The sequence below is a fragment of the Silurus meridionalis genome, chromosome 17, assembly GCF_014805685.1.
Source record: "Silurus meridionalis isolate SWU-2019-XX chromosome 17, ASM1480568v1, whole genome shotgun sequence".
In the NCBI taxonomy this organism is placed as follows: domain Eukaryota; kingdom Metazoa; phylum Chordata; class Actinopteri; order Siluriformes; family Siluridae; genus Silurus; species Silurus meridionalis.
The window spans coordinates 23000357-23026958 of NC_060900.1; the positions used below are offsets into that span (position 1 = coordinate 23000357).

At 37.8% G+C, this 26602-nt stretch overlaps 1 protein-coding gene across 1 annotated transcript in view; it reads left to right on the forward strand.

Annotated features, from left to right (window-relative positions):
* The window catches only part of fibcd1a (fibrinogen C domain containing 1a), a 94771-nt gene that overhangs the window by 7625 nt on the left and 60544 nt on the right, over positions 1-26602 (forward strand). The window contains exon 2 of the mRNA XM_046870441.1: positions 21998-22477. Within this exon, the coding sequence (XP_046726397.1) occupies positions 21998-22477 (480 nt within the window). The remainder of the gene's footprint in view (positions 1-21997; positions 22478-26602) is intronic.

Sequence of the window (26602 nt, forward strand, 5' to 3'; positions counted from 1 at the left end):
GATACTGTTTGTATGTATTGTATGAATGGAATGCCAAAATAAGATGAATTTCTGTTTTTTAGTTGCACATTTGTTTATTTATTTATTTTTATTTATTCATTTTGTAGTAGCTGACTATTTTTAAAGTTTGACCTGGAACTTGTTTACAACTAAAATTGTACTGATTGGCTCGGCACACTAAAATCTGATTGGCTGCCGTCTCAACAATCAAAGATTTGAACGTTCAGGCATTTTAAATGTTTATTGCTTCAATCAATGCAGTTCAATTCCTAAAAAATTCTAATTTACACTACATGGATAAAAGTAGTGGGACTCCTGACTTTTCTAGCCATATGTAGTTCTTTCCCAAACTGTTATTGCAAAAGCTGAATGCACACAATTGTACAGGGTGCCTTTGGATGCAGTAGCATGACATTTTCCCTTCACTTGAACTAGGAGACCCAAACTTGAGCAAACTTAATGAAGATATGTTTTGTATGGGTGTAGTGGAAGATCTCCTGCTATAAAGCTCTGACCTCAACCCTATTGAACACCTTTGGGATTAAACAGGTTCCTGGTTCATTCTTGTAGTGTTGCAGTGTAAAGATAACATATCGATAAAAGTTTGTTTCTTGTTGCATGTAGCCTCATGATATAATTAAGAAAGTGATTGTATTTAATTTTTGGCCCTCAATATTTCTTGCTTATATTTGCAGCTTTAGGCAACTGAGTGAAATTGTGTAGAGAAATGTTCTACTTCATAAAAGAAAAAAAAAAAGCTCCGTATTCACAGCTTTGACAGAAGACATTCGAGACGTCAGAGACAATTGCCATCTGCTTTCTGTACGTCAAACCTCTCTAGTGCAAACAGCATTTTTATTCAGTTTATTCTCCAGATTGGCAGACAAAAGCTTTGCTGAGAGTTTTTTAAATTTTTTTTTTATTATCAAGAACATATTTACTTTAAATTCCCAGCACAAGTGACAGAAAGCACTCTATCTTTATACGCTATATTCAGGCACTCTTCAAAAGAATCGCCAAATCCAATTAAAGACACCATGAGACCCCTGCTGTGCAATAATAAGAAGAAGAATAAATGTGTTTGCATGGCTGGTTATTAAGAAACATGGGTGCTGTTTCCTGATATGGTCTGCAAAGTGCTACATGGGCACAAAAACTTTTTATTCACTCTGGCCTAAAAATAAGATTCCAGTATTGATGCGAATGAGTGGTTTGTGACACACCCTGCCTTTCTGTTTCGCTCTCCACAAGCACAATGGATTTGAGAAGTGAAGTGGTGAACAGGTTCATGGAAAGTGAGGAGAGAGAATGCTCTCAGGCTACTTCTTTTATACAATATTTGTTGTATTGAGCAAGATAAGATGTGACAATGTGTTCCAACCTCTTATTTAAATGAATCAAATCAGTGGCAGGAAGTTTAAGGGTTGCCAAGATGTTTTTTGGTTTATGTTCTATAAACATCTGCCTTTTATGTGAATTTTGAGTTTGGTTGTGAGAAGGAATTGATAAAAACAGCAGAAATAAAAAAAAAAAAAAAAACACATAAATGTTTCCTAATTTTGGTTTGAGGTAAAACGTTGTCTTGAATTATACCTGGTGTTGTAAAGCTTAATGAATGAAATGCGACATCCAAAACTCTTACTAGATTGCATGTCAAAAATACAAGTAGTCTCAGAGTAAATTTACGATGACAATAGTGATGCGACAAAATTGCAAAAATATTAGAATTTTCATAAAGTAAGCAAACATAGCAACATTTATGTGGTATATTGGGATGCTGCCAGGACGTTCGCATCTCCTGCCTTGTGAGATGCGTCACTCTGGCCAGCGGTTGACAGAGTTTAGTTGTCTCGGCGTTAGAACGCACATTTGTTTCTGGTTTTATAGTTTCCAAACAAAACATTTTGTTTCTCTCCTTTTAATTGCCATCACCAGGCACTGAAACAGAGCGCACTTATTGGTTCTTGAGCCTGCTGCCACATATGTGGTGTTTTGAGATTAGTTTTGTAACATGCCAACAGATGGCAGCACAAGGCTGCACGCACAGTCACACAGAGCACCGACATTCATAAGTCAGTGTGCCACAACGTCCTGTGAACAATGGAAACAGTAGGATCCCACTTCTGCACCCACCCTACTCACCAGTTTTAGCTCCGGCAGACTTCCTCCTCTTCCCGAAGATGAAGATCCAGCTCCGTTGAAAATTGCCGTTTTTGTTAAATTATGCTAAATTATGTTGTGCTAAATTATTTATTGTAATTTGTTAAATTATTTGCAACTTATTCTGATCATTGTTTAGGACCCCTTGATCTCGATTCACAATATTTTCAGGTTACAGTGGGGTTATTAAAACCCATCTCCACTATATGTGGGGGACTACCTGTATACTTTCCCCAAATCGTAGCTTGATTTTGCTAGCATGTGTCGCACTTATTGATGGAATCAGATATTATTTTGTCAATTATTTAAAAGTAATTCATTGTGAATAGTTTGCTAGGAAGCATTTTTATTGCAGGCTTTGGCTTTAAATAATGTATCTCAGCTCTCAACTGAACCCTAAACAAGTCCTGCGTGTATAATTAAGTCTTATGGTTTTGGTTTTAGCTGACGGACTGTGGACGAGCGTGAAATCTCACAGAGTCGCCAGCTTATCGACGGCTTTCGCTCCACCGTTGCTGCGCATGTTAAATATCCGTTATAGCAGCATAAGCGAATAGAAGATAGAAGAGAGACAAAATCGGACTCATGCTGAAGAAAAACAAGCTCGCAGTTGAATCAGTGCAGGGCATGAGCATCTCTTTTTGGTCATCTCTCTGGTCCACCAATTTATTATAGGAAGATGTATTGACCATGAAGTTTTACCTGTTAAAAACAAACCATGTACAGTACAAACGTAATTTTATTTTTCCTTAATATTTCACAAACAATACACCATAATGTTGTTTTTAGAATTTTGAGTAAAAATTTTATTTAATCCATTTTGGAATAAGGCTGCAACATAACACAATGTGGAAAAAGGTGGTGGTTCTTTAAAAGGCTATATGTTCTATCTTCCAAAATGTTAAAAATTAGTGGTTTGTATTGTAAACCAGCAGCATTTCAGGCTTTTTTCTCTCATCAGATTTATTCTATGGTGGAAGGTTGAGAAATGGTTTTGAGACTGGAAACAGAAACTGTTTATTTGTTTAGAGATCATACGGACCAACAGTAAATATAATGATAACATATCTAGGATATGTTACAGCTGCACATTCTTGGCAAATCTTCCCATATAATAATGGTGAAAAGATGCACCAAAACTATACGTTTTTTAAGATCTCTATCCTTACTTTATCTTCTCTGGTTCTCTTGACCCCATTGATGGTTAAAATCAGGATGGGCTTCTGTCCCCGGTCCTAAGGAAAGGCTAAAACCAAAAAGCTGATGCTATGCCCCTTGTCTCCAGCTTCCATAGTTAATAGATGACAAGTTCTAATTTTAAGGGGGATATACAGTGCTGTGGCAACTAATAGCTCAAGATTTTAGTGTAGCCATGTAAGGTAGCAGAGGTACTGAAGCAAGTCAACATCCTACAGTATTCATTATGTGATTACCATGTTCTGGTGGCAAGTGCTTTGCTTTGCTGGGGAATCTTACACTAGCCTGATTGCAAATTCCCTGTAAACATAAACCAGGGCCTGGAGAGATGCACAGTGGCAGCCGAAAGGGCCCATTCACAAGCCCATTGAATGCACATTTGTGTATTTCTGTTAATTTACCGGGTGCCTAATGTACCATCTTATTAAGCATGTCTATTAAAGCAAACAACCCATTTGTTCAATTAGCATTTCGTCCTCTTGTCCACAGCAGTGAGAAGCATTAGCAAGGCTAATAATATCTCAGTCTTTGTTCCTGTAGTTTAGTGACTTTATAAAGTTGATTATTGAATTTTTCTGTATAGAGTAAGCCTCGGGGGAACAAAAATAAAAAAAACGGGAGAGGATTACGGATATACGCCACTTCTAATCTTTCTCTCCCACTAAATCTAGAACTTTCCCCTAGCCATGCATTGCCCTGTCCTTCCAGTTTGGTTTTTGTGACCTTTTCTTTCTCTGTTTGTGTTTTTCTGTTTTATGCAGATGTCATACATGTCATGAAAGGTTCCTGGTGGGCTTTAGCAGCAGAGTAGCATTAGCAGTAGTGCCACAGCAATGGGGGTCACTTCCCTTGTGGCGAATCGTAAAAGAAGTGCTAAAAGGCTAACATTCAAGGGTTTGTAGGCGAATCTCAAAGGAGATGAAAGTGGAGCATAGATTGAGAGCACAGACAAAGCCTGTCTTGTATTTTAGAATACTTTTTTGTAATCTGACAGCTGCCATTTGGGACCACAGACCCCATGATGGAAAAGAGGAATGGACAAACCAATTACTGGCTGCATTCTATAGTAATAACTAGTTGCTGTTCTATCAGAGTCACAGTTGAATGATTTTCATGGTAAATTACTTGAAGATTGATCATTACCGCTATCTTGACACTGCAAAGTATTTGTGCTAAAATTCAGTAGTTTATCAATGACAACATGTTCAGTCTAACCTGGGGGTAAAATTTCATTAATAAGGAAAGGAGATGATTTTGGATCACTGCATTTAACCTGGATTAGTATTTCTATCTGTAAAAATCAATCTGGAGTTCAATGTTTATGAATTTAAGCCGTTATCAAACAGGCAATGGCAAATAGGTTTAAAATACATTATATATGGAATGAAACATGACAGGGTGCGCGGTTATAAAGAAATAATGAACTACACAAAAATAAATTATTACGTTTTTTTCTTCCTTCCGGTAATAAAGCAATTAAAAAAAATTCTGTATAGAAAGACATGGCATAATTTGTTTTGTAGATACACTATTTATGATTCCACTCACAAACCGGTGCTTGTGCACGCACCCATTTCCACAAACATACAGTATATTCTGTAAAGTTTATACATTATGGTGGTATAAATTGCTCTGTTTTGCTAAATGAAGTACTGTAATTTGTTAAATTATTCAAAATCACACTATACAAGCCCATAGTGATCACCATACTTTAAGACTCCTGGGTAGGCAGTCGACTTTCAATTTACTCTGGTGTCATTGTAACGCATCTGCTTTGTACCTCAGTAAATTTCTGTATTTGTAGTAGAGTTTTCATTACATTTATGGCATTTGGCAGATACTCATATCCAGAACAACTTACAATTATCTCATTTATACAACTGAGCACTTAAACGCCTTGATCAAGGGCCCAGCAGTGGCAGCGTAGTGGTGCTGGGATTTGACCTCTTGACCTTCTAATCAGAAGCCCAACATTTTAACCACAGTGCTACCAGCTCCCCCATTAAATATAATTTCTATCTATTTATAGCATATTACTTCTATCTATGAATATAAACAGATTTTCCTCATACCAGCATTTCTAATGTTAATAAGACAAAAAATACATTTTAAGCCATTATCAAGAAACCACAGGTGTTTTGTCCACAAAGACTTTCCCGTGTTGAAAAGCCTAAAGTTACAGCCTTGCTTTTACATTTACAGCATTTGACAGATACCCTTATCCAGTGTGAGTTACAACTTACTAATTGGAGGCAAGGGGGCCTTGCTCAAGGGCCCAGGAGTGGTGTGGCGGCTTGGTGGTCCTGGGATTTAAACTTCTGACCTTCCGATCCAGAGTCTAGTGGCACTCAACCACTAAGCTACCACTTCTAAATCTTCAAATTGCTGACTGGACTTTAGAAAACAAATGTCTAATCACAGAAAACATTGCCTCAGCAACAAATAGAAATGTTTCTAAAATGTGTCTCGTCCATCATACAAGTCCCTGAATGAGTTTTAGGACAAGCGCATTAATATAATCCTCAGAGCCTGAACTATTATCAGTGCTGCTGTTATAGAAAACCTATCAACCACATCTAAACGTTCAGAACTTATATTCAGCAAATGCAATTAAACACTCAAATAGAATCAGTGACTTGGTGCTATTTTATTATTAATATTGGGTGGAAAAATAGAAATAGCTCAGCAGGGTGGTGCAGCTCCTTGATAAAGCTCATTAAATGAAGCAGCTACTTACATTCATTTCTGCAGAGAAGTTAAATCATTTTTTTAAATGAATTATTACAATAGTATTTAGTGTAATGGATTAGTTTAACAGCAAATTGTATTTCTTTATCTCTCTGTGTGTGAGCGTGTGAATCCTCTTAATGTGGCTCTGGAGAAGAGCAGCGAGTGTGTAAATAAAACGGATAACCCCGATAACTCAACACACTCTCTGATGTCCTAGATGATAAAATTCTTCCATTTGCTTTTTCCTTTAAACGTCTGTCTGGCTGAGCGCTTATTCTCTAGACCTTAAACACTTCACCCCGATCCCTTGGTATTGTGCTGTGGAAATTTGCCGGAACACTGAGTGGGTGCTGCTGTACCGTGCGCCTTCTCCGGGACTCGTAAACAAGTTTATGAGGCTTCTTATTTTGGCAGAGCCACCTTCTTATATCCAAATATTGGAAGCATATCTCGTTTTTATTGTAAAATGAGTCGAGTCTCAGAGCTGGTTTATTGATCTGGGAGTTGGTGTTTGAGCCATTACATTTGGACTTCACGTAGTTGTTTTTTTTTTATTTTAAATGGACTTTGAAAGAGTAGAATGGAACATTTATTAAATGCATTTACAAGGCCATACTGTAGATACACAAGCTAGCATTGGTTCTAGACCAGGGGTGCCCAATAGGTTAATCTCGGTCAACTGGCAGATTGCAAAGGTATTATAGGTAGATGACGTGCCATTAAAAAAGATTTTTAGATGTTGCTCTATCATTTATCCGCCCTATAGCATTTGCCACTTGATTGCAGGGCAGCCAGTCTGAGTCTCATTTTTTCTACGGGTCATAAGAGTTCATGCAGTTATGCAAGGCGCGGCAACATATATATATATATATATATATATATATATATATATATATATATATATATATATATATATATATATATATATATATATATATATATATATATATATATATATATATATATATATATACACTGTACAGTGGCTGGGGTCATACAGAGGTTTTCCAAGATGGGTTTCACTTGGAACAGGCCTCTCAAGGTTCCATCAAAGTAGCAAGCTCTCGTTCTTGGTGTCAAGTACAGAAGCTGGCTTCAAAAAACAAATGCATAAGTGCTGCCAGCATTGCATTAAAGGCAGTGGTGAAGAGTAACAAATAAATGTAATTCGTTACTGTACATTCAAAACGTTTTTATTTACCGTTCATTTAAACTGTCATGTCAATTACTATATCGTCACGGTAAGAGAACGTGGTCGGGACTGGGAGTGTGCACCCACCGCCAGAAGAAGTTCCCTCACTTATACACTCAGAAAGGAGAGGCAAGGGTTGGGTGACGTCAAGGAGTTGTATAGTTCTTGATGACGTGTGTATTTAATTGTGCAATAAACGCATTTAGGGTGATATTTATACATCTCAGAATTGCACCCAGATTTGTGGACTGCTCTGATAATATGTCTTATTCATCCAGTGACGGTAGCTAAAGCAGAAACTAATTAATGGGGGAGATGTTGGGTCGTGACGTGGTTCACCCAGAACATCATTCAAGCTAGAACCGCCATTGCCGGTTGGTGGCATCTATTTATCACCAACATACAGTTCAGCATCAGTACAACAGCAAGCAGAACATTTTAAGAGGAATAAATGCCCTTGAGTAAGGCCCTTTTAAAGCTTCAAGGGACTTTATCATGTCTTCTGACAACAACATAATAACAACCTGGGATAAGTGATAACATTTCCCTCGTTGGATTAATGAAATATATCTCTCTCTAATACATTGCCACAATCTTCCTACGTGATTCTCTCATGCTACACTAGCAATGTACTCATAGCAAAAGGTCAAGCTGCTTGTAGTTAAAGCTTTGACTCCAATGAAAGCTATTGCTTTCTTCTCAGATCAGTGGTGGCTCATGACTGATTTATTTTCTGCCAACGCGTAAGAGTATTGTGGGTGGATAGCTGTATAGGGTTCTGCCAACGTACTTGAATGTATTACAGTATGTGTACTACTGGGCAGTGCTAAATGTAGGAAAACAGAAAAAAAGAGTGTAGATAAAAAGATTTTAGTGCCATTGAAACAGTCAAAATAATTTGAGGTACATTTTATTAAATAAAAATGCTACATTAAACACATAATGAAAGTTATCCTTTGTGCTAATTCTTTGGTTAATTTTTGTTGGTGTTTATCATGCCATGGAGGACATTGATAGTGCACTTAAAAGTGTTTAATAGAATGTGAAACTTTTTTTCCTACTCATTTTGTACAGTTTGTATTGTACTTTCAGAAGGCAAACGTAATTAACTAGGCTTGTCTAGTCAGCAATCCAAGAGATGAGAAGTGTGATGGCTTTAATTGGTATATTAGCATTACTGCTGACGTTTTGAATTTACATTTATGGCATTTGGGGATGCCCTTATACAGAGCTTACTAACATTTATCTCATTCATACAGCTGAGCAGCTATGGAGTTAAGGGCCTTGCTCAGGGGGCCAGGAATAGCAGCTTGGTGTGGCTGGGATGTGACCTTGGGATCCAAAGTCCAATGGTTTACCTACAGAGCTACCACGTTCAAGCTTTGGAATCCAAACTCTTTAAGCTACAGGAAGTAAAGAAACTGGACTGCACGGACCCCCTTTAGGTAGTGATGGATAAAGGGCACCATTTTCAGCTTGTAGGTGAACGGCACTATGGGTAACGTTGAAGTGAACATGGTGTTGAAAGTTTCAAATAAGTCGACTCAGAGTTTCAATTAATTCTGTGACAACCCTTACAAAGTGTTTCAAAGTGCAGATGTGTCATTAAAGGTATTTAGGGGGAAGTAATAGCTTGGGTTACTGGGTTACAGTTAAAAAGTTTGGGGATTCAAGCTACAGCACTGCCGATGCTGCCACTGTTGCACCTTTGAGTTAGGCCCTTAACGCTCTCTGCTCTCTGTATGATGGCTGATCCAAGCTTCCTAACAAACTAGGTTATATGTAGAATGGCTTTCACTGTGCTGTAGTGTATATGTGGCAAGTAAAAAGCTGTTTCCTTTACTTTTCTTAAATCGCCATGGCTTTTGGGTTTTTAAATAGAGGACTGTCTGGCCTTGTCCCATAATGCTTCAGTTCTCTGCTTAACAAATCAGCGCTTGCTTGCTGCACTGCACCACAGATGAACCTGCCTTGTTCACCTTGAAACCTTAAGCCACTGTGAGCTCTGCACTTTTCTGTGTCCTAACTGTAATGTGGTTTTGTAGACGTATAAATCAGCCTCCGTTGGTTAAAGCTCTATGCTAATGATTAGAAGCTTATGAGGTCAAATCCCAAGATTTCTATAGAACATCAATCTCTCAAGTACTCAGCTCAAACCTCTATTATATCCGTTTTGGAATAAACGCAGCTGATGGAATGAATTAATGCGTGTGTTACAGACACAGGTGGATGTTTAGTGAATCTCTTATTTTCCTCAGCCTCTCTTCTGGTGTGTAAGGCATCGCAGATGAAAAAATATATATATATAAATAAAATGGTGCAGTGTATGTGTCTGTCTCTGATATGGGTGCAATCGTGTGTGTGCAAGTTAATCTTTTGTCCTTCTATGCTTCTGATCCACTGAGCGAGACAGAGCAGGCTGGGGCTGTGTGCTTTCTACCGGTCCAGTGGGAGCACAGAAAGAGAGAAAGGAAAGATGAGAAAAAAAAAATAAAAAAACAAGAGAGAAAGAGAAAGCGATAGGACAGTTATGCACATCCTGCAATGATTTCCACAGCCTAGGTGCCGGCCTGAAAGACAAATCGTTGTCCTTGGATTGCATTGCCGAGGAAACCTGCTGAAAATGGACACTATCCGTGTTGCCTCACATTCACACACACGTACGGAGATACAGACAGAGAGAAAGAGAGAGAGAGAGCAGCACTATAATATCTGTTCATTAGCACATTGTAGGAATTAATGCTCTAAGGCATCATGTAACAATAATCTGCTTTATAACATACTATACAGATACTGATACAGAAACTATTGCACAACAAGCTGTCATCATGCTTTACAATTTTAGTGTTTATAATTCATTTATAAACAGATTTTATAACTCAATTCCAACCCTGGCATAATAAATATCATATATTAATACAATAATAACTATGTACTAGTCAGTAATTCATTCTGAGTGCTGGATGCGTACTGAACAAGTATTTATTTATGCAGTACTGTACTGTATAAATAAGTATAAATTGTACTTTTTACTTGGCAAATTGTAAAGTGATGTTTTTTGACAGGCATACAAAGAAATACTGTAATCAGATACTGTAGATACTGTACATAGCAATAATTAGAGTCAATCATCCCGCCCTTATACTTGATTTACTATGATCTCTTTGTTCACTTCCATTGTGGTTCTTTTTATTTGCCTTTTAGCCTTATTACTATCTTTTTCAGGCTTTTTGTTGGTATTTTTAACCACTTTAGGACCCATGATTTAGGCTTAAATTGCACCGAATGCATAAAAAAGAACGCTTTGGAGGGCACTTTATGGCACTGGTCACAAGCTAATATAAGACTCTTCATGCATCTGTTTTACCACAAGACTGAAGCATTCATGAGTTTCATCATGAGAGTCGGTGGTACGTCAGTGGTGGACAGTAACAAAGTAAATGTAATTCATTCCTTTACTAAAGTAGCGTTTTAACCTATCTGTACTTTACTGAATTATTTATATTTGGGGAAACTTTTACTTTAACTTCACTTAATTTTAAAGTCAAATATCGTACTTTTTACTCAACTACTTTTTTGCGAAATCAGGCTTTTCTTTTTATTTATGAGGATAAAAAGATAACTGCTCAAACATGCAGCAATTCACCAGTCAGGGTCGAGCGCACGCTCTGTTTTAAACTTGTTTTGATTGTCGCTTGGTGGTTTCTACTTATCACCAACATACAGTTCAGCATCAGTTTAACATCAAGCAGAACATTTTGAGAAGAATAAATGATGGAAGAATCTCCTGACTTGAACTTGCCACAAGTAGTTTAACAGAAGGTTTTATTCTCATGATAATTTTTTTAGCTATCAATCCGTGTTTGACTCATTAATATCATTCTATTAATAGATTCTTGGGCTTAGAGGAACATTATAGTCTTTTCCCATACATTTGCTGATTATGACAAAAATGATAATAGGAACAATATAGCCATAAAAATTCATAGTAAATTTGCAGGCAAAAACTTTTACTTTTCTACTCTTACTCAAGTGAAAGTTTAAAGGGAGCACTTTTTTCTTTTACTCGAGTAATATTTTAATTAGTGCATCTCCACTTTAACTCAAGTACATGATTTGTGTAATTTGTTCATCTCTCATAGCGTGACAAGTACCGAATTTGAGTTCCGCAGCCGACGAGTTTCGAGGTACTACTGCATATCAATTTGATAAATATTTACCTTATGAATAGAAATAAAACACTGCAATGAACCGTGACTCAAAAACTCAAGCTATTGTTTTCACCTCGAAGCTGATTATTTTCCCATGACAGCAAGTGTTCATACTCAGAAGGAATTTCTACAGAAAAAGTGAAAACTTTTCCTCTGACTGTTATAGAGGTCTGAAATGGGAGACTCCTTCTAAAATTCCAAAAAAAGCATCTCCTTACAGAAAGCATTACTATTTCAGGTATGTCAATGAGAACACGTATTAGAAGGAGCACATTAATATATCTGCTTTGGAATTAAAACTTCAGTCAGAGCCTGCTGACCAAACAGTTTCAAGAATTCAGCGGCACCGCGGTATAAACGAAGTTCTGCATGTGACTTATGAGCTTATGTCTAGCCTTCATATTAAACAGGGATTACAAAACGTGGTATACACTTTATACCAAATATATACCAATTCAGCGTACATGACCTGCTCATATGCGAGAGCAAAGTCCGTAACACACACAGGTGCAAACCCAACATGACCCAAAGCCATACAGAGCTAAAAGAGGTTAGCAGCACTGCTAGGTTTAAAATGTAATGATGAAAACTTTGCAGGTAGACGCCAGCCGTAGATGACTGTTATTTCCAGGACAGTTTTCTGCACTTATTTTCCAACCTTATAGCGAGCGGCCATTTCCGAGATGCCGTGAAAGTACTAGGTGTCCTCAAGCCACGTCCCAGTAAATACCGTCACATGTACTTTTTACTGCCAGTGCACGCATGAGCAATTCAAGGCTCTCAGTGAGAAAGGTTCCTTATTGACCACTCTGTGAAAGGTGACAAATAGCTGAGATAAAAAGATCTCTGATGGAATGATGAACGTTCAGTTGAATTACTTCTGACAGTGACATAATGGCACCACCCTCGAAGCTACAGCGAGAACGTGCTGCCAGATCTACGCTAATAAGAGCTGAGTTTAGATGATTAATTCTATGTCATTTTCCTATATCAGATCTACAATTATGAAGCATTACAGGCGAATTAAGATAATTATTGTGAATAAACCACGTTCGATTGTCTAGTATGAACTGAAACATTATCAGAACTTAATTACAATAATAGAATATAAGAATAATAGAATATAACAATAATACGACATAATGCACGACCGTGGTGCATACTGTGTGTCATGGGTGTCCAATCTGATCCACAAAGTGCCTCTGTGACAACAAGTTTCCTTTTTAAGCAAACAGGAGCCACATAATAATCAACTGAAGGTCAAGATGAACTCAAGGAAAACCTTCAGGCATGCCGACCTTCTGTGCATTAGATTGGACCCCCACTTCTTCACATCATCGAAATGATATGAAATGATACCAATGCTTAGTAAGCTTTTATTCAAATAGTTTTTTATTAAAACCAACAAAAACTAAACAATAACAATATTTGATAATATAGAATTGAAAGAAAATACAGTCTGGTTTATAAATTGCTTGATATTGCAGTTCTACAGAATGTTCTACAAAAAAAATTATAAGCACATAAGCTCCTTTTGAAACAAATCCAGGCTCTGCATCTTATTTCCATAGCGGAATATGATAGGATTTTACATTTTATTATCTAATGGCTGTATTTACTTATATTTTCCAAATTAGATTTTTTTATAGAGACTTTTGTAAGCAAAGGCAACAGAAATGCTGGCGTTAACGATTTTTGTATTTGAGCAAACTGTTGGCCTTGAAGCAAAAAGGAGCTTACCATTGAGTAAAGCCCAAATAACAAAGCAGTGAAAGTGTAAATCTGTCTATTACTGATGGATGGAAAGATTCAGGTGAATCAGCATAAAAAGTTAACAATGTAATGCATCGATTTTAAAAAGTTTGCATCGGATACAAGTTGCCATTTGTACCGCGAAGGATCGTTTTGAACATATTTGCATCGGTAAAAACAGATTTATTTATATGTGATTATTAGTAAATGCGCTTTTATTTATTAGACAGTAACTAATCATTTGAGACCAATATTTTATATGTAAATCAGGTCCCATGGTGGTCTAGTGGTTAGGATGCGGCGCTCTCACTGCTGCGGCCCGGGTTCGATCTCCCGTCAGAGAACCGACCCCAGCTAGTCTTAGTGACGGTCCCAAGCCTGGATAAATGGGGAGGGTTGTGTTAGGAAGGGGATCCAGCGTAAAAACGTGCCAAATCAAACATGCGGATGATCCGCTGTGGCGACCCCTAACGGGAGAAGCCAAAGAAAGTTATTTTATATGCAGATCGATTTCTCCTCACAAAATCTTTCTCGAGCGCGTTCTCTCGGCACCAATGCTGCTACGTGAATATGACGTACTACAACACTACGAAGACCGAGGCGTGTCCTGACAGTCACCTAAGAATACAGATTAACATGGCAGAGGTAGAGCTGCATCTTCCTGGAAACAGAACAGAAAAAGAACATCTGGTTTTATTTAATCTTTCTGCTTTTGACCTGTGTAAAAGGGCCATGCGTTAGAAGTCAGAAGGCACTTTGCTGCCTGTCTGAACCAAAGAAATAAAAGCGAACTATCTGTACATTATATAGAATTACATAACATCATGTTTTTCCATTGCATCACATTGCATTGAATCACATTGTGTTGAATCATATCTAAATCGGATCACACTGCATCGTAGTAGGAGTGTAGCTGCTTCTTATGTATCTTTAATGTATCGTATCGCTGACTATGCATCGAGAGGCGAATCGGATCGGCCTCACTTATGGAGATGCACATCAATCCTGTCTATGTCTATGCTGTATAGGCCATGGTGACATTTACATAAGCAAACTTACTACCTGTAGTCGATGTATAAATTCTTTACCTTTAGTACATCTATCCTTTACCTTATCAAGTAAATGTTTGTTTATTCACAGAATGAATTGAGTAATAAACATTAAGGACCATGATAGTAATTGATTTTGAGGATACTCTAAAATCACATTTTTTGGTGAATTTGAATGTTACAATCCAAATCACAAGCAGGGGTACAATTTAGCATTTTGTTTTCAGAGAGTGTGTGTGCTTCAGTTTCAGCAGCTTGTTCCTAATTGTCGTTTGTGCAAATATTGAAAATATTCTTACAAGCAATGGTTCAGAATGTTCATGTATCTGAACTGCTGAACACTCAAGCTTCCGAGAATGAGCGCTCATGAGAATGAGCACTGACCGAACTGTAATATGGGGATATAATCCGCAATCTCAACATGGTTTACATCTGGTTTTGTGTCTGGATTGATTACTTGAATTAGCTAGTGGCTAGTCATATTATTGTCTTACGAGAAACAATGAAAAGATATTTCACTTTACTCAACAAGACTCCAAGGCTTTATAAAGTGAAGATAATCATAAACGATAGCGGATGTTTTTATGGCTTTCTTATGCTATTGTGAAAAGATGATCTTTTTCCACTTATGCATTTGGCTATTTGTGGTGTCTGAAAAAGAAGGGAAAGAAAAAAAAGTGTGTTAACTGTTCAGGTTAAGGACTCATGGGAGAGGAAAAACTGGAGCAGTTTGTTTTTGACTGCCTGAAGTATGATCGAGTTCTCAGTCCCCTTTTTTATGCATTTATCATCTCAATCCAGCTAATGAAGCTGTGCTCTCCAAGGCAGAGCAAAAAAAAAGTCTTGGTATTTGGAGGGTGTGTATCAGTTTTTGGCTGTTTGCTTTGGTTCTTGCATCTTTCTGGTGCACGTTAATGTACATACATACTGTATATTACATTAGAGACAAGCTACAGGGGAAATCGGTACAGAAAAATGGGGAATTTAGATTGGATTTTTCCACATTATTTAACTACTTGCTCTGTAAATGTTGCTCTGGATCACAAGAACAAAAACGTATGTTACCGGGCCATTTCAAATTTTACAAGAGTTACATACTACTAATTAAATTTTATTTTACTACACTGAAACCTGTTATCAGCAGTGGTGAAGTACACAAACCATGTACCTGAGTTAAGTAGAGATACACTCTGTAAAATATTACTCCAGTAAAAGTGTCCCTTTAAACTTTGACTTGAATAAAAAATACAAAAGTATGATTTATGATGGCTCTAATGTTTCCTATTATCATTTTTATTACAAGACTCTTTGCATAATCAACTCAGTTTATGTAAAAAGACTCTAATGTTACTCTTAGCACACCAATCTAATAATAGAATGATTTTAATGAGTCAAACAAAACCTTTTTTTTTCCAGTTGAGTTTTTATCCACTCATAAATACAAATGCAACTGATTTTGCTAAATGAAGTTGAGTAAAAAAAGTACAATATTTGACTTTGAAATGTAGTGAAGTAAAAGTATCCCTAAATAAAAATACTTTAATAAAGTACAGATACATTTAAAAGCTACTTAAATTACAGTAGCTAATTACATTTACTTCATTATTGTCCACTACTGGATATTAACTGGGGTTTTTATCCTCTAGAAATTTGCCTTCTTGTACAGAAAATCTATTTCTAAATGTCCTGCTCTAATAGAGAGTGAATTTGAAACATTTCTAAGCACAGTGCCATTCTGCTTGCCAGCTCCTGTTGGCACTCACTGGTCTCAAATCCGCAAGCAGTACACCATGTGCTCTGAGAGAATAAGAAGCCATACATTTGCAAAGCTATTCCTTTTATTCTGCACTCCTATTTTTTAAACTGTGTAAATATGCACAGCCACACCAGGGATAAAAAAACAGTTTTCACCCATGTGCATCAGTCAGATTTACATGTATTACATGTAGCTGGCATGTTTATCCAAGGTTAATTACAATATTGTAATACAAACTGAGCAGATGACAGATAAGGGTCAAGCTCATGGATCCAACTCTGGAAGCTTGGCAGTGCTGGGATTTGGACTCACGTACTGTACCTCCAGATCAGCAGCCCTAACCCTTAACCACTACCACTACCATACATGGAATTTACAACTGGATTTGAATGTGGGGAAGATTGTTGCAAAACACTGATCTTGTATTAATTATTATGCATTTTATACAGGTTTTTATCTTGCATAATGTATCTGTGTCCAGGTTTTAGCCTAAAGGCAGGGACAACCAAACTCTAGACCACCAGTCACTGGAGACTCTGATCCACTAAAATAAGGTAGCAAAATAAACTTCTGTCTGTTCGGATTTTACATCAATTCAGCTGTCAATATATTGCCAAAGGTTTGCAGACACCTGGTCATAAGTGTGGTATGTGCTTTTTAAGAAGTGCATTCCACATTTAGTAGCAATTTGCTCTTATAATTTCCTTCACCCTTTTGGGAAGATGTTCCACTAGATTTTGGAATGTGTGGACATTTGTGTTCATCAGCCACAAAGGTGATAGTAAAGGCAGGTACTGATGTAGGTGAGGAGGTCTGGGGTTCAGTCAGTGTTCCAATTCATCCCAAAGGTGTTCAGTAGGGTTGAGGTCATAGCTCAATAGCAGGCCACTCATGATCCTCCTCTCCAAACTATGTAAAGCTATGTAAACAAATGTAAACCATATGTTAATGGAGCTCGCTTTGTGCACAAGGTGGAACATTGCCATGCTGGAACTGGTTTGGGTTTCGAAGATCAAGTGAACACCAAATTTTATTACACCGCATCTAAAGACGTCCTGTACAATTGTGAGAGAAAGCACATATGGCAGAAAAGGTCTGGTGTCTCAGTACTTTTGTCCATATAGTCCAAGATTCAAATCATTATCCAGATTGAAGAACACTTGCACTAGAAGTGCAAAACAATCCAATGATTTGCTTCCTGAGCTGAGATTCTTGGTTATCTAATCCTAAAGGCTATAGCACGTATCCTATTGAACGAGTCGTATGCGAAAGCGAGCTCTCTGTCTGGCCTGTAATATAATGAGGAAGCCACAGCGAGGTCTGTAGCTTGTGTAGTTGGCAGGTGGATCTGTGTTTTGATTTTATTTCTGGCCTCCTCTCGGTTATATGAGAAGCCCGGGGATCCAGCGCAGATCCAGCCATCACACAGATATCAGCTAAAGCCTTTATCTATATAAAAATGAAACATGTTGGACATATTGCAGTGGATTATCTGTTTTTGTCTTTGGAAGACTAAGAGATTGCAATGTGTGAGTGATGCAACATATTGCAACCTATATAGAGATGCAGTTCTAGACATGACGCTCATGAAAGGTCATTTTTAATATCCTGCTACTCATAACAAGTGCATTATTGTCCCTAATGAACCATGGTCCAATTCTAACACTGAATTTGTTTTCTGTACAAGAGAATTATTTTTGTGTGATTTTGTGACACCTTTTCATTCGGTTCGGTCGGTTGCATATTGCGACAGTTTTCACGCACACCAAATTGTTTTTATATGGGGGTGTTGTTTTATCTGTCAGTGACATTGCTTGTGCTTTTTGGAATGTTTTATTGCTGCGCTTCAGGAAATTTGTTTTAGAGGAAATGCAGAATGGTATAGTTGTTGCCACCGTTTATTAGTGCAAAAGTATATCTCAGTGATTATGGTCAATAAAACAATAATATATCTTCCTTGCACTTTTCCAGGTGGTTGGTGCTGTGATAGTAGGTGGAAAAGGAAAACCTCACTGGTTTGCTCTTAGACTTGATTACTCTTTACCTCACAATTATATTCTAAGTCGTAATGCAGAGCAGTCACTAAGTACTGAGCGCTTTTGAAGTGTTCATCACCAAACAAAATAGATTTGAAAGCAGCCTCAGAACCACTGCGCCAAAAGACACTCATTCAATGGCCCATAATTGTGTAAGCCACTATTTAGACCACTCACCATTAGACCAATAGCACTGGCTATTCAGGAAGTTGAAAATACAAAACCAATCAATGTATCTAGGGAAGAGAACCATTGTCAGTCAGACCCCACAAAATCCTAGTCTCAGTAATAGAGTGCAAACGCCTTGGATTTTCTCAATCTTGATATAAAAAGCGAGGCTATTTGGAAGGAATATCAGGATTGCACATTTTTAATGACACAATATTGATTTGGACAATTTAAAAAAAAACGTCACATGGTGATAGAATTGATTGCTTGAAAGGAAACTGTGCCTCTTTATCTGTCTACCCATCTCCTCAATAAGGCTTTTCTTCCAGAGCACCTGCACTTTATTTAAGCTTAAAAGCAAAAGGGAGGCAAGACTGACTGAAGGTGTCTTTGTGTGACTCTTTTGAACCTGAGTAATCATTGAGTGCTCTTCCACTTTGTATATTCTGCTCTGGTTTTGCCCTCAGTGATTTTTGGTGTCGCACTGCTATTGGAGCAGCGCCACAGAAAGATGAGCTGAACAGTCGAATTCTGCTATGCTTTTAGTTCAGACACCCCTCGCTCTATCCTCATGTGCTTTGCTTTTGCAGTGTTGCTTCACTGATGACAAATAAAAGCTCTTATCAAAATATTGTCCATGCCTGGTTGAGCATGGCCTCATGATCTCGAGCCGATATTGGCCAGAGGAGCAGGGTGCTGCTGGTAGTGTGGGTGTGTTATTTTTGTGGGTATGTCTACAGTTACTGGCTCCCTGATTGGTATCCTGATTGGCATTTGCTAGTAAAATGTTTAAAAGGCTCTTTGCTCTCCCTGTCCCCTAGAGGTGCTCTTTAATTAAAAGGATGCTAAGACACATGCAAAGAAGGGTAGCATAGCATACCATCTGACTAAGTCAGAGTTTGTCTGCCAAAGGCCTCCCACAGTAGACTTCTGGGATCACGTCCTCATCTAGAATCGAATCATATACTAATCAAGTCTTCGTTTTTAAATGCTGCACAAGTGCAAGAAACATTACTAATGTAATTATGGTATAGTTTGGAATTTGTTCAACACAGGCCTTTCATTATTTACAGGGAAACCATGATATATATGTGCATCTCAATAACTGAGGCCTCATCATGATGCATACTCAGCGAAATAATGCATTAAAGATACATAAGAAGCAACTACCGATGCAATGCGATACGATTCACCCCCAGTACCATTCAGTGTGATCCGAATTCAGTTTGATTCAACAAAATGCCATTCAATGCAATATGATGCAAGGGAAAAAATATGATGCTATGCAATTTAATATATGATACGAAAGTTAGCTTTTATTTCTTTGGTTTAAACAGACAGGAAATCATAAATTTACTTACAGTAAGTGCCTTCTGACATCTAACTCATGGCCCTTTTACAAACAAGCCTTTGTAGTGCAAAAAAAAAAGAAAAGAAAAATATTAAATAAAACCAGCCGTTTTTTTTCCCGTTCTGTCTCCAGGAAGATGCAGCTCTACTCTCAGGACACACCTCGGTCTCTATAGTGATACGTCATATTCACATAGCAGCAGCGGTGCTGGGAGAACGCATTTGAGAATCAGTACACAATATTTTGATCACTTTTTAAATAATAAAAGTGTAGAGCAGCTACTAATATTTATATAAAAATAAATCGCTTTACCGATGCAGATATGTTAAAAACAATGCATCCCGAGACAAATGCCAATTTGTGCATCACTGTGTTAACTGATATGTCTGGTTTAGAGACAGTGGCATTAAGTAAAAGACAGGAGGTGGAGCTGGAGGTAGCAGAGCTGAAGATGTTGAGGTTTTCGTTGGGAGTGACGACGATGGACAGGATTAGAAATGAGTTTATTAAAGGGACAGGGCATGTAGGACATTTTGGGGACAAAGTGAGAGAGGCGAAATGGTTTGTACATGTGCAGAGAAGAGACATGGGGTATATCGGTAGGAGAATGCTGAGAATGGAGCCACCAGAAAGCAGGAAAAGAGGAAGGCCGAGGAGGAGGTTTATGGATGTGGTGAGGGAAGACATGCAGGTAGTTGGTTTAAAAGAGGCAGATGTAGAGGACAGAGTGGTTTGGAGACCAATGATCCGCTGTGGCGACTCCTAATGGGAGAAGCCGAAAGAAGAATAAGAATAAGAATAAGAATAAGAATAAGAAGTGTTAACTGATATGTTGAAGCGCTTAAATCTTACCATCCCCTACCACCAATTTGAAATCTAGGAAGCAGAGGAACCAAGAGTAGATAAGCATGTCTTGATCAGGCAGCTTGAAAGAAAACCATGGCATTGAAGTAACACTCATCCTTCTGTATTGTTACATTATATCAGCTACCACTTTTTTTTTTTTCTTTTTTTTTTTATCTAGGCAACAACAAAAAAAAGAACCAACCAAAAGACTGGGGCATTCACATTACCATACAGTACCTGGTAACAAAGCAGTGGTTGGAGAGCCCAAGAAAATGTGGAACAAGAAGTATCTTTTTTTGAAAAGTTGGAGTTTCTTTTTAAATACTTCTATTGATTTTCTACAACGTTCTGCGTGACTTGTATACTTGTAGGAAGGAGTCAAGGCCATAACTTGCATTAGTCCTCACACCTTTGCGCAAGCCTTTTTTGTTTCCCAGCCAAATGCGATGGTCTCGTTAGTCGTGTGAGGACCTGGAGACAAGGTTTCCTAATCCCAGCAGACATCAGATGTTATTGCTTTATTCTGCAGAAACTGCTTTTTACTTCTTCAGCCTAATGATGATTGCCGATCGGCGTCTTCTGTGCATATTTATTATCATTAAAAAAAGAGAGACTGAGGAGACTGAAGAAGATTCGGCGCAGTGGAGTGTGAAGGAAAGGGGGCTGCAGGCTTGTTGTGGTTAGTTTCTCTCCATGGGTGCATTGTAAACAGTCAGCACACAGCAGGGTAATAGGAATTCAGCTCGCGACGCCTAAAGTGTAATGATTTTCACCACGGGGACGAAGAGAAAATAATTATCATAAATTTTTTCCCAGCATTTGAGAGTTCTGCACCCGTTTTTTTTTTTCTTTCTTTTAAATTTTGTTTATTTTAGGTAAATACATATAGTGGATATTATATAGATAGTATATAGTATATAGATCTCAGAGGAAAAGCATCCAAATTTTAGCATGCATGTGCGTGTCTGTGTCATCTGTAGTGTTTGTTTATTCAAGAACTCGTAAAGATGCAATGGACAAATTTTTTGGTACAGTTCTTTCGGTTCGGTACACATGTGTACCGAATGCAATAATTTTTTATGTGCGGAAAATAGTTAAAATCTGAATTTGCTCAGGAACGTATAAAGTGACGGACCGCAGATTTGTTTAGTCTCCTCTTCACACTTTGAGCATTTAAAAAAATCAAATTTAACTTTAAAAAATACAAAATACACAACAAACAATATAGAGTTAATTTTGGAACTATAGTCAAAGTTCTTGTATGTAGACGTGTTGGAGGATCTGCTTATTGAAAAGGTTTACATTTTATTTTATTTCTGATCAAAGGAAATAAAAGATTTGTTCATTTTGATGACCACTACTGGACATGATGTCTTCAAAGCATAAAAACAGATAAACAGGGTCTCTGGATTTGGCAGCTCTGGGCTTCAGATACTTTTAAATGCTGTCTCTACATACTTTCATTTTAAATCCTTTTTATTTCTCTAATACCTATTTTGTCCTGTCTCTTTTCCCTCTATCTTTTGCATTCCTTTTTTTTCTCTCTCAGAGAACGAGCTGTAGCTACCTTTTGTGCACCATCCTCCTCTTTGTTGCCGTGCTACTAGCCGTTACAGTAACAGGCACCATACTCTTAATGAACCACTCCCAGGCAGCCTCAGGCCCTGATGCTCCGCCACTCATCACCACAAATCAAGATGAAGGCAACGCCCTGGTGACTGTAGAGAGAGGCGACGGCTCCCGCATTAATATCTTCATCGACCCCAACTGCCCCGATTACAACAGCAACTTCCTGAGACTGGAGGGGTTACAGACGTCACTGCTGCACTCGCTCAGCCACCATGACACAGACCTGAAGTCGGTGAAAGGACAGGAGCGCGTTCTGCTCGTCCAGTTGGCTGAAGAAATTGCCAAACTTTCAGCTCATGGCAGCCAGCTGAAGGCAGAGTACAGCGCACTGAGGCAGGGCCAGACCAGCATCAGCCAGGAGATCAGCTTGCTGCAGACTGAGCAGGCCAGGCTTGTCCAGGTGAGTCCCTGATTCTGTTCAACTTGTAGGTTAAAAGTTGATGTCATGGGGGGAATGGACCAGATCCAATGGAGCACAGCTTGAGCTAACATTCTTTTTTTTCCCATACTTATTGGCAACTAAGGTTTCATTCGATTCCAATTACAATTCCGTTGAGAATTGAACTGTCTTTGCTACACTACAAAAAGCTGACAAAAAACTAAGGACCACAGTTTAAACCACAATCTGAAAACACAGGGATCAACATCACAAATTTAAACACCAAATAACACCACAACATTATGCAAAAAGCTAACAACAGAAATGACAACAGAAATGTGTTTGGCAGTTGCACTTTACAGTAGAGTAAAAATACAAAGTTGAAGGGATGCATTTGTCTTTACCTGTTTGAGAGTTTATTACAGTTTATTTCTATGTGTGAGTTTGCATTTCACAATTGTGGTACAGGTGGTCCCCGAGTTACTGTACGATGGTTAGACTTACGATTGTTCGAACTCACAATGACAATAGCGATATGCGAAAAATGTTAAAAGATATTCATTTTAGTGCAACAAGACAAACCTAGCATTGTATATGCGGTACGATATTTTGGGATATTTTTTGCTGCCCAAATGTACAGATCTCCAGCCTTGTCCAGCCTCAATCTTCTAGCTTCATATGGGCTTTTTAAACATTCAATTTCACATTTAGTCCCTTTTTATTTTCTAATAACCTCCTCTCTTCTGGGAAGATGTTCTTGTTGTCGTGGGTAGGGTGATGATTTGTAGATGCGTCTGTGTTACCTGTAATAGTGTTAATTAAGAGCTGAGCAGCTGACTGAGAGACAGACAGGATCAACTGCCTCACCACTTTGTTCAACATTTTTATAAATTCAGGCGGTGAACTCAACTCATATTTTCATTCAATTTCCTCAGCCAGGCAATAAACACGAGTCTCTATCAGTGGGGATGAACCATCATATAAATCCCTGTGGTCTGTCTGGATATAATTTGTCATATTCACTTAGGCAAGTTTTGAAATGGGTTTTGAAATCTTTGCTTGAAGGACATCTGAACTGTCAGGTTTTTTTCCCCCTTAAATGGATTGAAGAACACACTAGCACATGCGGATATTTTTAGAATTTGATCCCAACGTTTCCTGTCACCCCCTGAGGAGATTTGTACATTTACATTTTTGTAAATTTCTTAACAGCTTCTCTTTATGGATAATAGCCAAAACCCCTCTAAATGACTCTTGGGTAAACGTAGTTGAATAGTACAAATAAAATAGGGTGTTGTTGTGGGTAGAAACTTCATCATTAGTGGAAGAAGAGACAGATTGAAGTTTACCAAAACAAGATGCAAGTGTTTCAACTCCATTTATTCATTTGAAAGATGCTTTTACCTAAAGTGACTTACAATTGAGCTGATAAACCGACTGTTAAGGGGCTTCCACGGCCTCTAAACTAAAATCAGAGTACTTTCATGGCATTTGGCTTCTCTGCCCTTCCTTCATTATTTGAAAGCTATTCAAAATGAGAGAAATTGCTGATTTTCTGAGTGCATTTGCTATCTATTTGTCTGTAAAGTCAGAAAAAAACATCCGTATAAATATATTTTCTACTCAGTGGCCATATTGGCAACACTTCTTTGCAGTTTTTTTTTTATATTTCCAGGATTCTACAGTATTTATTTGAATGGGGAAAGACCTAGAAATTGTGTCTAATCAATAAGATGTCAGTGGACATGGATTCTTATCATTGGCTGTCCAATTTTTTTCACAGTGTTAAAGTCCAGCTCAGCAGAATCCACACCTAAAGTTTTACTGAACGCTAAGCTCAACTAATCAATCATGTAGAATGATGTATTCTGTGGTATACAGACAAGGACTGTTCATGAAATATTAGGAGGGTGTTTAAAATTTATAAAATCTATGATATATCCTCATTTATATTTCCAGCCGTAGCCAGCTTCAATTTCTATACTGTCTCTGTCTATACAAGTCATCTGACTTAGCACAATCTCTGGTTTATTAAAGATACCTGAAGACTCAGGCCTCATTTAACATTTCTTCTCTCACCCTCTGGAAAAAACTACCAAAGGAAGTGCAGAAAGCCCCATTACATTCACTAACTTAAATAACACTGCTCCAGTTTCACTATGTGTCATATATGAAACTTTAGAAAGGCTGTGATGTGGAGTTATTAGTGCACTTAGCCTAAACTCTAGTTAGTGGAAAGGTTTCACCTTACCATTAGATGAAAAATACCCCGATGGAGGAATGTTCCATTAAAAATATACGAGTTCATTTTAAGTTTGGGACCTTTTTATGATCCCCTACTTGTGAACGTATATTATTATTTTACTACTTTGTTATAACTTGGATTAATTATCACAACTATTATGACTGAAGGGTTTAATTAAAAATTTTACTCTCTCGCTCATGGGATGTTGTTTTTCATAAACCGATATTACACTTTTTCTACTCTGATAATGCATTTTCTAGTAATTGTAATGCAGGTTTTGATGGATGTCATTTACAAACCTGTGTGTATCCAAACAGTATCTTTAATGGAAAACGTGAGCTTGGCCCGTCTGAGCATGTTGAACAGTGTTACCCTGAAGCATACATATTTTGTTAGGAAGCTATCATTGACCTGTGAGCCACCATTTCAAAGTGTACGCCATTACAATCCCCCCTTTACAATTTACATTCCATTATTTGGGGAATGTAAATGCTGACATCAATCATTTCTCAGCATACATGGGATAAATTATTAAACTAAAGGCTTCTATTAATACCTTAATAAGAGGAAAATGCACACACAAACCATTGAGTTCTTTTCACAAATGTTTAAGAATGTCTATTGTTATATATATATATATATATATATATATATATATATATATATATATATATATATATATATATAAATAGACATTCTTAAACATTTGTGAAAAGAACTCAATGGTGTGTGTTGGAGGTATTTGGAATTACCCTCAACACAATTCGACCTTCTTTGTCCACACAAGTTGCTCAGGTGCTTATTCAGTCTTTTGTCATTTCAAGACTGGACCATTGCATTTCTCTGACTTGCAGATCAACCTCTGAATGCTATTTGTCCACTGCAAATGATTAAAAATGCAACTGCGTGACTTGTGTTTAACCTGCCCAAATTCTCTCATACCGCCCCACTTTGGCGCTCCCTCCGATTGACTTCCAGTAGCTGCATGTATCAGATTCAAAACAATGATGCTTGCCTACAAAGCCAAAAATGGACCAGCATCTTCTTACCTCAGAGACGTCATCTCTCCTCGCACTGCACCACGCTGCCTGAGATCCTCCAGCACTGCTCGACTGGTACCACCTTCTCTCAGGGTAAGAGGTAAGTATACCTCAAAGCTCTTCTCTGTTCTGGCACCGACATGGTAGAATTAAGTTTCCCGAGATGTTCCAAACAGCGGAGTCCCTAGCTATCTTCACAGGTGTAGACCCTCCTCTTCCTGAAACACTTAAACTAACACTTTATCAGGTTTGCTGAGTTGTAATCTGATTTATCATAAGGTTTGTAATCTTGCGTACCAGTGTAGATTCATTCGTTGCTATAGACTCAAAGCACTTTACTACGTCCCTCTGTACAAGAGCGTCTGCTAAATGCCGCAAATATAAATTCATGGTTGAATATCACTAAACATAATAAACCACTCGGTGCATGCAAACTAATTATGTGTTTGTGAGACAAACACATTGGCCTGACTGATCTGCAATGTCAGAATGATTGAGAGCGACCAATTATAACAGTTATACCAGAAAATACTTTTTACTAGGAATATGAAGTTACAAAAAATGCAAGAAACATATTTAAAAAAAATAATTATCCGACTGCCTAAAGATGTCAAATGTTGCTGTTTTTTTTTCTTCATAGTAAATATCAGGTTTTAGTGAAGTAAAATAGAATAGATAATAAATAGATTTATTTATTTGTCACAAATATTTAACAGCACAGTTAAATTCTTTCTATGCATATTGCAGCATATTAGCAAGATGGGGTCAGAGATGATACAGTGGTCCTGGAGCAGAAAGGGTTAAGGGACTTGCTCAAGGGCCCAGTGGCAACTTGGCAGTGCTGGGGCTTGAATTACAGAC